Raw genomic sequence first — 14470 nt, forward strand, 5'->3', positions numbered from 1 at the left:
AACTTTAAATTAGAATGTTTATTTGAAAAGGGTAAGATTGAAAAAAATCTACCAAAAATAAAAGTACCTACCCAAGGTTATTTTTAATAGTGCAAAATAAAATTTTATGAAATTACGAATGTTCTAGATTATTTATCAGAATGCGCAAACTAGGTGAAAATGGGAAAATTTTTGCTCATTTTCAATTTTTTAAAAAAATAAGGAAAACGGGAGAAGCTTTCCAGTTTCTATGTTTTTTATTTGTTTAATAAAAAAAATTGAAAACGGAAGATGCTTTCCAATTTTTTTTATTTTTATTTTTTTAAATAAAATTCTTAACTGCAGCCCCCAGGGAAGCTGCCTGGGGAGCTGCCGCTAGGAATTTTTTAATTTTTTTAAAAGTAATATTAGAAAATATAAAAATCCATTTATAATTTTTTTACATTTTATTTTTTAAAAAAAATACAAATTTTAAAGAATATTAGAAAATAGGACGGTGAAACCTACACCAATCGGTAATTATTACATAGTAGGGCGATCAAAGATGCATTGGTTGGATGGTCTAACCTGCATCGGTCAGTAATTAGTACAAAGTAGAACGGTCAAACCTGCACCGATCAGTACTTAGTAGATTGTATAACGGTCAAACCTACATTGGTCAGTAATTAGTACAAAATATAACGGTCAAACTTGCACAGGTCAATAACTAGGAGGCCAAACCTGCAATAATTATAAATGAAAAGTCAAAATTCGAACTCCTTATATAAACCAACCTTAGTAACCTATTTTTACACTTGCATACTATTTACTCTCTTTCAACTCACTCACCCTTACGTCTTATTCTTGTCTTCAACAATGGCAGAGACTTCACTTATTTTGGTTTACTACAATGGTTCAATCATTGCAAGTGAAGACACAATTATATTCTAATCGGAGGATCAATCATATTTTTATGTCGAAGATGACATCTCTTGTGAAAACTTGAAGAGATCCATTGAAGAAAGCATTGAGAAAGCGGATATCCAAAGAGTTTCACATATCAAATACTCGCTCATAATTTCTTCAGGATCCTCTAAGATTCTTAAATGATGTTCGACTGCTACCAAAAAAAATCCCAATATTGGCATTATTGAATTATACGTGGAGTTTAGCGTCACGACTTCCTATGGTGCTTCTTCCGGATAACAAACCGCCATATATGACCAAGTTCAACGTAACATGGGGACGAGGAGAGGACTTCATCACCATGCCAAGTTAATGAACCAAAAAGGCTCTCTATGGAGTGGAGGACACCGGATGATCCATCAACCGATATTGATTTCACTAATTCACAACATCCAAATGGCGGAATGAGTTCTTTTCATGATACTCATGAAACCCGAATTCGGTGAGCACGCAGGCGATTTAGTGGAGGCGATGATGATGACGACTAATGACTTTTTGGGAGGGACAGGTGAAGCAAACATTAATGGCATTCACTTAGAAGACCGCAATTTCAAAGATGTTCCTATTCTTGGCCATAATTTCACGATGGCGCCAATGGAGCCCTCCGAAAGCATATATCACGGACCCTTGATTTCGAGCAATGTCCGCACAAGAATTCCCGGAGTACCCTTTATTGTATGTCGATACATTAAGCAGAACAACGACAAATGGAGATCTACATGTAGGCATGCGATTTCGAAGCAAAGATGATGTTGTGACTGCAATTAAGCATTATTGCTATCGACTCGGCTGGAAGACAAAGTCATCGAGCCCGATCTGACTTGGTACTTCGGTAAATGCAAGTTATATGACGATGGATGCAATTAGAAGGTTTGCGCATCCTATAGCAAGCGGAGACAATTTTGGGAAATTATAAAGTACACTAGGCCTCACATGTGCGCATCAGCAATGATCTCCCACGATTATTTGAAGCTGGATTGAAACATGATTTGTTGGCATATACAAGCAATAGTCCAACAACAGCCAAACATCAATGTATTGGTTTTGATAGTGGAGATCAGGAACTAATACAGATACACACTGACATATAGGAAAGTATGGACAGCTAAGCAAAAAACGGTTGAGGCAGCATTCGGCAATTAGGAGGAGTCTTACAACAAATTACCAGGATGGGTATCAGCGTTACAACAGTTCATCCTCAGGATAATAGTTGATCGTTAGTGTTATACTCTGACCTTTCCTTTAAGCAACTCTACATAGAGAGCACTTCCTAAGCTGAAAGTCTATCCGATGACTTGGTGACCGTTAATGGGTAAGCCCAGTAATAGCGCCACATCTTCCAACGTTATTGTTGTTTCACAGCATGTAAAGTGGGAAGTGTGTGTTTTTATCCTCCATCTCTCCACTAATGTGCTCACAAGAGAGACATCAATTTGAAAATTAAAACTTTGAGCCGCATGGTAGAATCTGGCTTCTCTTAAAAGGCATATATGATTTCAGGAGGATGCTCAACAATAGACACATGCCTATACGGCCTAGTTGTCTACTAGGACAAAAGGTATGTCTTTTTTTTTACATAAATAATAAAATCATTAGAAATAACAACCTTTACTATAGAAAGTGATTGCTCATTTTATTAAAATTGTGTTTGGTGCTTTACAATGAGAATTTGTGATGAAAATAATTAATGGGAAAGTAATTTATTAAAAAACCCACTTCTAATAATTGTGTTTGGTGTTTTACAATGAGAATTTGTGATGAAAATAATTAATGGGAAAGTAATTTTATACATTTCTGTCTTAGAAATCTTTTGGCATAATGACATAAATGCCCGTATGTTATTCTACTTATCAACAACTTGTTAGTCAATTTTTAATATTGAAATAATAAAAAATATTTTTAAATGTATAAAATGTTTTTAATATTAATTATTTAAATAAAACAATTTTAAATAATAAATAATAATAAAATGGTTTGGATTTGAAATAATAAATAATAATAATATTAAAATAATAATAATTTTTATTGTATAAAATGCTTTTTAATATTAAATAATAATAATAATAAATTTTAAATAATAATAATAAATAAATAATATTTGTTAAATAAAATGCATTTAATTTAATAATAAAATTTTTAAAAAATATATTAAATATTTAAATATTTATGTGTTTGAGAAAGTTTGAGGTTATTTTGGTAAAATTAAATAGGCTAACTTTTCATTCCCATGGGATCCAACTTTCTCACCATTTTGTGAGAGAAGCACTTTCCCTCATTTTGATGGAATTTCCCATGGCAAAGTTAAATACTCTACCAAATATGGTAGACAAATTACCATGTGTTACTTACCAAGGAAAGCATCTAACTTTCCCATGTACCAAACACTATCTAAGGGTAAACTATTTAGGTAGTCCTTAAACTATGGAGTTGTTCTTATTTTGGTCACTGGACTTTAAAAAATTTCAATTACATCCCTAAACTATTAATTTCCTTCTAATCAATTCCTTCTGACGAACGAAGTTAATCGCAAGCTGATGTGGCTAGCCATGTCACACACACCCTTTTTACCGACGTAAATGTGGCACCCATCAGTTAAAAAATCCATTTTGACTAGGAAACTGACACCTCTGAAAACCAAATCAGATTTACAAAAGATGACTGAAACCTTTACACCAGCTACAGGTTCAAATACATGAATATAAGACACGTAATTACTCCAACATGCGAGTACAACCGCTACAAAAATCACGACACCAACAATATAAAGAAAAAAGACGCACTGTAACCCTGAACTCAACCCTGACTGGCTCTATACTCGCGTAGGCAATCTAGCAAGGTCTTGCTCCTGCAACTGTAACACATTTCAGTTAGTCGATAGTGGCTTAATAATTTCAAATAATTAAATATATCATATATAAAGTATATAAAGATCAATTTTCTCAAGTAATTTCCAAATTTTCCTAAATACCATAATTTTAGCAAAATACAACTTTTAAGAGCTTTTAAAACATAAATTTTCCAAGGAAATATAAATTTTTATGAGAGACTACTCTCCTAAGAGCGACACATTGGCTTCGGCCCCTTATCAAAATCCAAAATAACAGATAAAGCAAAACCGATCTCAAATCATTGTCCTAAAAACACTCCCCGACTTAACCGTCATCGCGACTAGGTTGAGAGCCATCAAGGTCTTCATAACCTTGATGTTGGCCATTGAGATCCCCGTGTGGTGACCCCGGGTTTCTCAACATAATTAAACCCTATTAATGGCTCTATGCACCTCTTGACCAGGGGTAAACTTAGAGTTGACCATGCCGCCTCCCATCAGGCTGGATCGTGGGACCCCCACTGCATTGTCGAACTAAAGTCCATAGTCACTATCAAAATCTGTGAAAGCTCTACTGTACAATACATGCATAATACCAATAAAGTCCAGATACATGATACCATTCCTATACCAGAAATAAAAACCAATTCCACAAGCATTGATGGTAAAACATTTTAATATGCACAAATAGTTTCACAAAAAGTCTCAAAGTCAAGATACACATAACCATTAAAATAAATGCCTGAAATGAATAATTAGAAACATATATACATGTATTTTCCACATTTGAAATTATGTATAATTATACAAAACCAGATGTATCAATACGATTGTCATGGCACAACAACGGCAAATAAATATAAGTATCATTTAACCTTATAGATAATTAAACATAATAAAATGAAATAATTAAACAATTATTTCCAAAATACTAGCTATTAAATAATTATTTTAAAATAATAACAATTAAGCAATTGTTTAAAATAATAGCTACTACCAACTCACCTAGTCTTTCTTGGGTTTCTGGATAGACCTGGACTTCCTCCCAAGCCTGAACAACCTAACAAGATAACAGAATAAATTAAATAAATATGAAAACTAAAGACATAATTGAACCCAAAAGAAAATACAAGAAACTAATAACTGACTCTCTAATTAGGCCAACTCACTCCAATCGGTTCAAACTCAAGCTTGCATAATCAAACTAGTCTTCAATTGCACTTAAACCAACTCAATTTGGCCTAAACTCTCCTCAACCAACTTGAACCAACCTCAATTATCATCACCATCTTAATCATCATCATCATCCACTTTATTAATCAAAACAAATCCTAATCCCAGTTGCTACAGTAATCTATAGTCAAACCGAGAAGTTCTCTACCATTCCAAGCAAGATCCATCTTAAATACAAAGATTTTTCCAAACAAAATTATCTAATAACCATCACTTCATCCTCTCCATCAACATTTCTTCAAAAATCCAACATTCTTTCCAACAAATCACCAACATACACACACATCCATACATCTCAACCAAAACAAAATTATTTAAAATAATTACCAAAGAAGCTCCACTCCGGCGAATTATTTCCGACGATATAAAAGCCCATCTCCTTTTAATTCCTTTCCTCTTATCTTTTCTTCTCTCTTTTTTTTTCTCACAAAACACTGTTGCAGGCTCCATTGAAGAAGAAGATGAAAGCCCATCATAAAAGCTAGCAATTTCCAAAATTTTTTCTCAACTTAAATTTCTGCCGAAATTCACTGTGAGTCCCTGAAAATAAATTTATTATAAAAAGATCCCTGAAAAGTCTCCAATGGTCCCTAAATCATGAAATAGTATTTTCAAAAGGTCCCTGAAAACATACCTTTCAGTCCTTGGTTTCCGGAAATAGTTCAGATCAAACCTTTTTCTTACTTGTGAACCCAAAATCTTCTATAAACTTTCAGACTTAGGTCCTTGTTCTTTCCACTTGTGTTTCTCAACAAAACTGTTCTGCAAGAAAATCTTATTGCAACTATGATAATACCCTGAATAAAATTTCTTACAGGTTTCCAAAGGTTCAGGGTATTACACGCCACGTCATTAGTAACCTTCCACGTGGAAACTTCAACAATGTTGAAACTTTTTATGCTTTCCCTAAACAATGTTGAAACTTGAACAACATAATCAAGAGCACACTACATCTTTAATCCACACAAGTTTTCAAGATAAATCAATGAACAAGAACTTCAAACCAATCAATAGAATGACACAATTTAGAAAGGACTCAGAGAAGGAAAGTGAAGGACAATGGGCAGAAGCATACATGATCATTTGAGAATCTCTCTAAAAGAGAAGACATTGATCCAGAGCTACAACAAGAAATGCCTATTTATTCATGCTCAATGAAATTTTATTCCAGTTGTGTTAGTGCAATCACATTATAATTGGCATGATTTGACACATAGTCAAGGTGACGTGGCATAATTGATGAGATGGCAAGGCATGATGACATGGAAAGGAGTCTTGACTTGGAGGCAAATATCTTGAAGATCTTGGTGGAGTTATTTGGCAATGTATTACAACTTGAAGACAAGATCATATCAAGATCATATTTAGGTGATTTGATTGAGGACTAACTATGGGTTGGAGCTTAATTGAAGAAATACCTACTAATGGTATGATTGAAGAACTATTGATGGTATGATTTGAAGAAACCTTAATGATAATGATTGAGAACTATTAAGGGCAAGATTTAAAGACATGCCTATTGTTGGCATGATTGAGATGATTGATTGAGGATCTTTCTTGGGAAGATTTAAAGACCAAATTTGGATGAATTGAAGACCAAGTTTGGCAAGTTTCATGGAAGACGCACAAGGACGTGCGCCCCTTGCGAGGGGACTGCGTGATGAGGAACTGAGGAGGTAGGCTAGTTGTCGGCAGTCGGGATCATGAGATTTGGCTGCATCGAATCGGACTAAGCATGACAGGGAGGTTGATGGGTCTTGAGGTCATCCAGAACGTAACCAGAACTCAATCAAGTCAGCAGTCAGGGCCATGTTGTAATTCATGTTATAACAAGAGTTGCAACAGCTAATTTCGGAAGATTTTTAAATAAGTAGCCACGGAGATTCTAAAAGAGGTATATGCTATATTTAGGATGTTGAGGCGTCTATATAAGCTACTTTGCTCGTAGATTATAAGTGAGTGAGCACTAGACAATCTAGAGAGGGTAGTGATCCTTATTGTTGAGAGAGTGAGTAACAAGTGTTTGTACCCATTTATTTTCACCTCTTTTAGTGGATTGTTTATCTCTAGGCTTGGCCCCCAGGACGTAGGTGAGTAGACGCCGAACTGGGTTACCAATCTTGTGTGTCTCCTTTCTTGTTTGGTTTGTGTGAGTTTGCTTGAGTGTTTGAGTGTTTCTCTAAAACCACAAACCACATCGGCGGAACTAACAAGTTGCATAAGTATCTTTCGTATGTAATTTATATAAGTTCTAGTTATCTAATTGGTACATCTATTTGTAATTCCAGTCAAGGAATTTGGTGTTGAAGAGCTAGAACAAGAGATTTCATTCTTGTTTTTTTCAAAAATCTTAGAAAAAAAAATTTTACTTATATGTGTTTCTTTGAAGTTCAATTTTAGCTCTATTCTTGATTTTTTTACTTATCTTTCAAGGACCTTAATAACTCTTTTTATAGAGCTTCTCATGAACAGAGTTGATTGAGTCTCGTGTTAAGAAGAGGGGACCTTCAGGTATTATCTTTTTAGGCAAGGAAGTGAATATTAAAATTTCAAATCTATAAGATATATATAGTTTTTTTTATAGGGAAGGAAGTGAATATTAATGACAAAGTGATTAGAAAATCAAACCCGAACTGATGATTTTAGATGATGTATTGTTGTCAAGCATGTTTTGCCTTAGATTTCCATTTGCACTTTCTTCCTTAACATATTTATCCTCTACATCCTCATTTGCAATAATCGCATAAAACTTCGTGATTGCTCCACAAAGAGAAAACTAGTCAGCAAATTGAATTAAATAACTTGATTAATATAAAAAATAAAAAGAGCATGCTATACATGACTTGTGATTCAAGATCTTAAGGAAGATAACAAAACAAGTATTGAACACAATTGTAAAACCTAAGATAGCTCAAGAATGCCTAATTTACTAGAATTAATAATTCTCTTGCACTCAAGAATTCCTGGAGATTTTTTTGTTGAGGAATCTACCAAACTTCTTTGAACGGCTCTAATTTAACCAAAGTATTTTCTTTAATGGAATGTTAGTAATTTTTTAAAAATCATATGCTTTTCTAAGGTTTTCAAAATTAATAAGTGTTATTTGATAATATTAGTATGGGAAATTTTATTTAATGTTGATGTAACATGATTAGAGAAAAGAAATCCATGAAGTGCCTAATGATATTTATATGAGATAAATATAGATAAATCACAAATACTCAACCATTATGTTAGAAGAGAGTAGAACTCTCAACCTTCACTTAAGAGAAAATAAATTATCACTTGTAGGAGTGGTGATACACATCAAATATAAATACACGTGTATGTGTGTATAAAAAGACTAAAGTAACTATTGTGTGTCTTTGTGGTAGGGTGCTGCATTTGGGATGAAGTTTTTCCCAATCCTCTTCCCTTTTCTTTCCTTTTCTTCTAGGCTTTATATACTATGTTTCTTCATCTAATGAAGCCTTATAGCTTAAAAAAATTCCACTTTCCCAATTATCTTTGATCTGGATGCATGCTTTTTTATTCATGTTTATGCAATTGTGATTTTTCCCTTAAATTTTCTTTCTTTTCTAGGCTTTTATGCTATTCAAATTCATGTCATTGTGTTTCTTTTGACATGTTATTGTTTTTAGATTCTCTCATGGTAGTTGTTATTCTAAAACCACCTGCTAAACATCTTCATAAGGATGATGATAGTGACAATGATGACATGGTTATCTAAATTATACCAATATTATGGAGTAATATTGGTATCATTGAACTTTGTTATGCACTAGGGAATAAAGTTTCATTGTTTACATGTGATTGATATTAAACTTCTCGGGAAGGTATTGGTTATAAAAAGGATCATTATGGGATTGTTAATGTCAACATGGCACGATAACTTATGTTTACTATATTAAAGGATTGACATGGACTACTATTATTGAGATAAAATTAAGAAATCTTTATGAAATGCCAAAAAATGAAGAAACTTTATCAAGAAGAATATGTTGTTCATGACTTCCATGGATCACAACCCCTAGATGATTTTGAAGATATAGATCGAAACAAGCAAGAAGTTGAAGTTATGATAGTGGTATAATTGAAGATTTTCATATTAATCGTTATTATTTTTTAACATTCTTCATTTTGGTGAGTCTCATTACCTATTTTATATTTATTACTTTGATTTTGATCGTGTTATATTAGCATTAATTAGTATAGTTTCTTAATTGTCATTTATGTTATTCTCTTTTATTCTTTAGTTTCATGTTTGTATTAATCATTAATATTTGTTTTTTTTTATTAGAGGATAGACAACATTGTTTTCAATTACAAGGATTATATTAAAAATGACAAGGAAAGAAAGCACAAGTTAGAAATGATGCAAATTCAAAAACACAAACTAATCAAATGCCAAACCAAGTAGATGATCAAGATGTTAAAATTAATCTTGATCATTCATTGCCGTCAGTATTACCATCATCTGTCAGATCATCAAATGAAATATGTTGTTCTTCAGCACCTCCAAGTAAAAGACATAGAAAAGGTAATGAAATAATATTTTTAATTTATATATTTTATGTATTGAACACTATAAATATTTTTAAATTCATTGATGGATCAATTGATAAAGTAAACGTGAGAAGAAAAGCTGAAGGTGTCAAATCAAGAAAAAGAATTGAAGTTGAGATATATGATGGCAGGTAAAATTATACTATCCTATAGCAACTCATGTATAAATTGTTGATTCAATGTTTTGTTAGCCTAAATTATTTTCTAGGATTTTTAAAATATCTTGTAATGATTTTGTAACTTACTTCTATCATTTGAACATATTAATTTATGGTATTATTTTGCCACGAATGCATAGGATTACAACACCAAAAATCATTAGTGAAATACATGTTGTCTTCCATAAAAAAATTATCTAGCCATGAATATCTTATTGTCAATATCCAAAATCAATGCTAGATACTCTTTTTGCTCAATATTTGGCCATGGGTTTTTCACATGATTAACATGAAAAAGAAGTGAAAAAAGTATTTGAGGATTCAGTAAAGTGCTAACATTTTGATTAGATGTTGCATATAAGGTAACTAATTTTCAAGAAGCATGAAACCCGAGATGATCGTTAGAAACACCCACCTCCTTTTATTCTTACTTATGTGTGGAAAAAAATGGTAGACAAATGGATGGGAGATAATTGGCAGGTTTAATATATATTGTTTTGGGTTTTTCATTCTATTAAGAGTAAGAGAAAAATCTTATATTATTAGTATCTATGCAGCATAGAAGTGATAAAAATAAAGTTAATCGATTACAATCTCAAAACATTCATATTACTGGCTGAGTTTCGATGCCTAAGTATAGGTGTGACATAGTAACTAATATTTGTGTCTAAATATTTAATATTTTTTTTATGAATACATATTTTATGTCTTTTAAATCGAGCATTTCTTTTAAATTACCTCATGTTAAAGAGACAAGTTCAGACTAGATCCAATTGATTGCTTTAAAAAATTCCACACTAAAAAGGATGGAGAAACTTGGGCTATTGAGAAATCCAAAGACTTATGGGTATAAATGCTTTTTTGTTATCATTTAACTCTTACTATAATAATGAATTTTTATAATTATTTTTCCAATGTTAGGATCAAATGGATAATATTAGGTTAACTACAACATTTGAGGGTTCAATGGCAAATTAATGGGAAATATATCACGATATTACAGGGAAACCTAACTATGGTCGCATACTTGGATTAGGTACATGTATTCAAGGAAAAAGTATGTATGGTAGTGGTTCCTCTCAAATATGTAGCAAAAATGCAAAGAAATTCAAAAGAGGAAGGAAAAAGAATAGGGGGTGGGAGACCGTTTCAAGTAAATGGAGTCTACTATTGATAATTTACAACAAGTACCCATTATGGTTCAAGCAATGTTAAGAAGTTTGTGATTATCTAATATACAATTAGCTACTCAGGTGTGGTAATATTATTTAATATTTTTAATTATCATGTTTATATGATATTTAGATTATTGTTAGCATAAAGTTTGTCTTTATGTTACTTCAATTTTTGAACTCCCATTCTTTTTCCTTGAATATATTAGGAATGTGATTATTGATAATGATTAACATTAAGTACTATTAAATAACTATTGCATCTCAAATGTTATATTCCCATTGTCTTAATGCCATTTTGATTTATGTCAACTTATTCAGTTTTCCTTTAATATTATTATGCTTATAATATATCCAAAAACCTATAATTAACTATCTCATCACTAATATTATTTAATACCCGTAGCTAATCTATATATGTGCATCTTTTGCTTGCACATTTTTCTTATTAATAGTGTTGAATTGATTTCTAAATTATTTTCATTTAATATTTTTGGGTATTGGGAAGTAATAGTGATCTTAGAGATGTGATAGCTAATTCTCAAGAAAAATATCAGAGATGCCTTCATGAAAATGCTAATGAAAAGGATGACAATGAGAATAGTTTGAAAGAAGATTCAAAAAAAAAAATGATGATGACAATGAAAATGAAGATGGTGGTGAAGATGACGATGATGATGATCGAAGATTTAAATGTTTTGAATGTTTTCAACTTTTATTGAATTTCATTTTTCAAACTTGTATCGAGTCATTAATGTTTTATAAAAGTCTATAATACTTAATTTCGTACAGCTTATTTAGTTTCATGTTTTGAACTTTTATTGTGTCAATGCATGTTTTGTAGAAGTCTATAACATTTAATTTTATTAGTTATGAATTAATGTTAACCTACTATTGGGTTCATATGCTAAATTGAGTCAATGTTGTGGTAAATGAGTTCGTTATGTGTAAGCTTGTCTTTATATAATTTAAATTATATTGTAATATAGGAGCTTAATCAATGAGATATATGCTACCCAAATTTTCATAAAGTATTTGTGGCGATTTGATTGCAAATAATATTCATTTGTGATGGCCCCCCAATTCATGCCAAAAATATACATTTGCGACCATTGCCCAAAGATCGTAAATAACACTCATTTACGACGATCCAAAGCTAGTCGTACAAAATATTCATTTGTGACGGATAATAGTTGATCTCAAATAATAATCTGTTGGGACGACTTACTCTTTGTAGCAAATAATACCTTTTGCGACAAAGGATATGTCATTGCAAATAACATCAATTGCAACTACTAATTGCCGTTGCAAAAAATATTTTGTCGCCTTAATCTATCACATTATTAATGTTTTTGTGACTAGATATTTAATTTTTTGCAATGACATTTTTATGTCATAATAACTATGTTTTGTGACTACTGGTTGTAAAAACTATCTTTTGCAATGGAAGCAGATATGATTACATGCGACAACCATATGGTGTCACAAAAAATATTTTATGATTTCATTTAGCTTTTTGAGATGGTAACTAGTCTTAGCAAAAAGTAGTTTTTCTTGTAGTGTCTAATCTGCTGCACAAATGTTACTTGAAAATAGACATTTTGGAGGCTTTTTTTTTAATATTACATATTATTTTTTTAATTACCAGAATAGGTATTTTCTATAATAATTACATATTTATTCAAAATGGTAGGCTAACTACCATTTTACTTAAATATAAGTGGAAAACGGTAACCATGTTACCGTTTCCTTGCTTTTGAATGGAAAATGGTAACCATGGTACCGTTTTCAAATTTTTTTATTTTTATTTTTGAATTGCTTTGCTCATGGACTGGGAGGTTCATCTCTCCATGCATGGTGGCACAACATGGGTGCATGGCAAAACCACAAGTTGTGCAATGGAAGGCATATCCTATCATTGCTTTGCAACATATGTCACATTTTGATCTTAAAAAACCACCTACATGTATATCAATGTGATAATTAAGTTGGTGCGTGCAGTTTGACGTGTATATATATACCTGGTTTTGTGAAGAAGATGAGCTGGTGGTGTTTCATGTGGAAAAGATGAGCAATGAGAGAAGGAGCAAGAGCACAAAAGTCATGGAGTTTAAAGTCACAAGTTTGGCACCTAAACCTCAACCCTGCACCATACTCCTTGCAACCCATGCAGGTGAAGAGATAAGGCAAGTTCAATGGAACCAGAGGGTGTTGAAGGTGGCTAAAATGGAAGACTTCACCACCTTGGTTTGGCTTTGACATTGTCATGATCTCCATGGATGATGGAGGAGATCTAAATGAAAGAATATTCTTTGATCTCTTTGGTGTCAAACTATTCATGCTTCTGGTCGTTTCTTGTAATACGGTACCATGGTTACCGTTTTTCATGCAAATTCCACTAATATTTAAGTAAAATGGTAGCTAGCTTACCGTTTTACTTAAATATCTAATTATTTTAAAAAATACCTATTTTGGTAATTAAAAAAATAATATGTAATATTAAAAAAAAGCCCATTTTGAAAGCTCCAATCTACTATTGACACTCAAAAATAAAATATAGATCAAATTAATAAAGGTTTAATGGTTTTTTCCCCTTTTTTCCCCCTTTTTTTATTATTTTTTTAAAAGTTAAAGTTATTAAGACTACTTTTAGCTAGCCATAGTGTTAGTTTAACTTTAAAATAAACCAAGAAGCTCAGTAACACTTGGCACATCTTTGAGTTCAACCACAGTGATCTTAAAATTGGTGAAACAAGGAATGGGAATGCTTAAATGATTCAACACACTACTATTTATGATATGTTGTGAAGTTATAGACCAGTTAAGATTTCCTTATAGAAAAGGTATTTACATAGCATGTGGCATTTTAAACACCTAACATCCTCTGTGCACCATCAACAAAAGCCATCACCATTTTTCGATTAGTATCTCTGATGCAATATAAATAAGAAACCTATACATGAACTTAGACTTTAATAATAATGATAGATAAACAACACATTGATATAAAGCGAAAAACCATAAAAATCTTTAGAAGGAAATTTGAGAATTTTTCACTCAAAGTGCCATGCTTTTAAAATAATACTATTGAACTATAAAGAGAACTACAAGTTTGTTTATAAAAGTTTATGACTTGCAGATTTCCACTAGCATGTATTGCTTATACATAATCAGTTGTTGGAATGAAGCCATGTTGTATGACTACATTTATCTGATATGATAAGCTATACATAATCAATATGCAATGCAAAGTTATAAAAGAAAAGGCTCAAAATCATTCAAGAATAATTCTTAATTCATCAAAAGACATCTCATAAATGACCTCTAATCTATATTTTGGTTCCTTTATCTTTGCATTTATGAGCTCTATAAGCACAGGGCTTTCATCCTTTGTTGGCGTAATATATAAAATCAAACAATTGTAACAAAACTAGATGGTGTATGTTCTTTCAAACAGTACATTGCAAATGGGCAACTAGTAATTAATAACCTTCTTTGCAAATAGTCCGGCATAATAATCACTATTCCCAGGATTAATAAGAACCCTCTAATGCAACTTCCCCAACTAAATATCAAACCAGGCATTAGTT

At 31.9% G+C, this 14470-nt stretch overlaps 1 protein-coding gene across 1 annotated transcript; it reads right to left on the reverse strand.

Moving 5' to 3' along the window:
* Nucleotides 1-685: 685 nt before the first annotated feature.
* LOC120278544 lies at nt 686-13157 on the reverse strand. The gene is made up of 5 exons (XM_039285311.1): nt 12902-13157; nt 12766-12840; nt 6436-6488; nt 4757-4811; nt 686-699 (listed from the first exon to the last, which is right to left on the reverse strand). Exons 1-5 carry the CDS (start codon nt 13155-13157, stop codon nt 686-688), a joined length of 453 nt encoding a protein of 150 aa, XP_039141245.1.
* Nucleotides 13158-14470: the final 1313 nt, after the last annotated feature.

The sequence above is a fragment of the Dioscorea cayenensis genome, chromosome 16, assembly GCF_009730915.1.
Source record: "Dioscorea cayenensis subsp. rotundata cultivar TDr96_F1 chromosome 16, TDr96_F1_v2_PseudoChromosome.rev07_lg8_w22 25.fasta, whole genome shotgun sequence".
Taxonomy (NCBI): Eukaryota; Viridiplantae; Streptophyta; class Magnoliopsida; order Dioscoreales; family Dioscoreaceae; genus Dioscorea; species Dioscorea cayenensis.

What these genes read in the sequence shown, in the direction of transcription:
- LOC120278544 (XM_039285311.1), bottom strand. Translation starts at nt 13,157, where the DNA reads ATGGAGATCATGACAATGTCAAAGCCAAACCAAGGTGGTGAAGTCTTC. An exon ending in CTTCCATTGCACAACTTGTG is followed by an intron (nt 6,489 to 12,765) that starts GTTTTGCCATGC and finishes GCATGTCTTTAA; the next exon opens with ATCTTGCCCTTAATAGTTCT. An exon ending in TAAGGTTTCTTCAAATCATA is followed by an intron (nt 4,812 to 6,435) that starts CCATCAATAGTT and finishes TTATCTTGTTAG; the next exon opens with GTTGTTCAGGCTTGGGAGGA.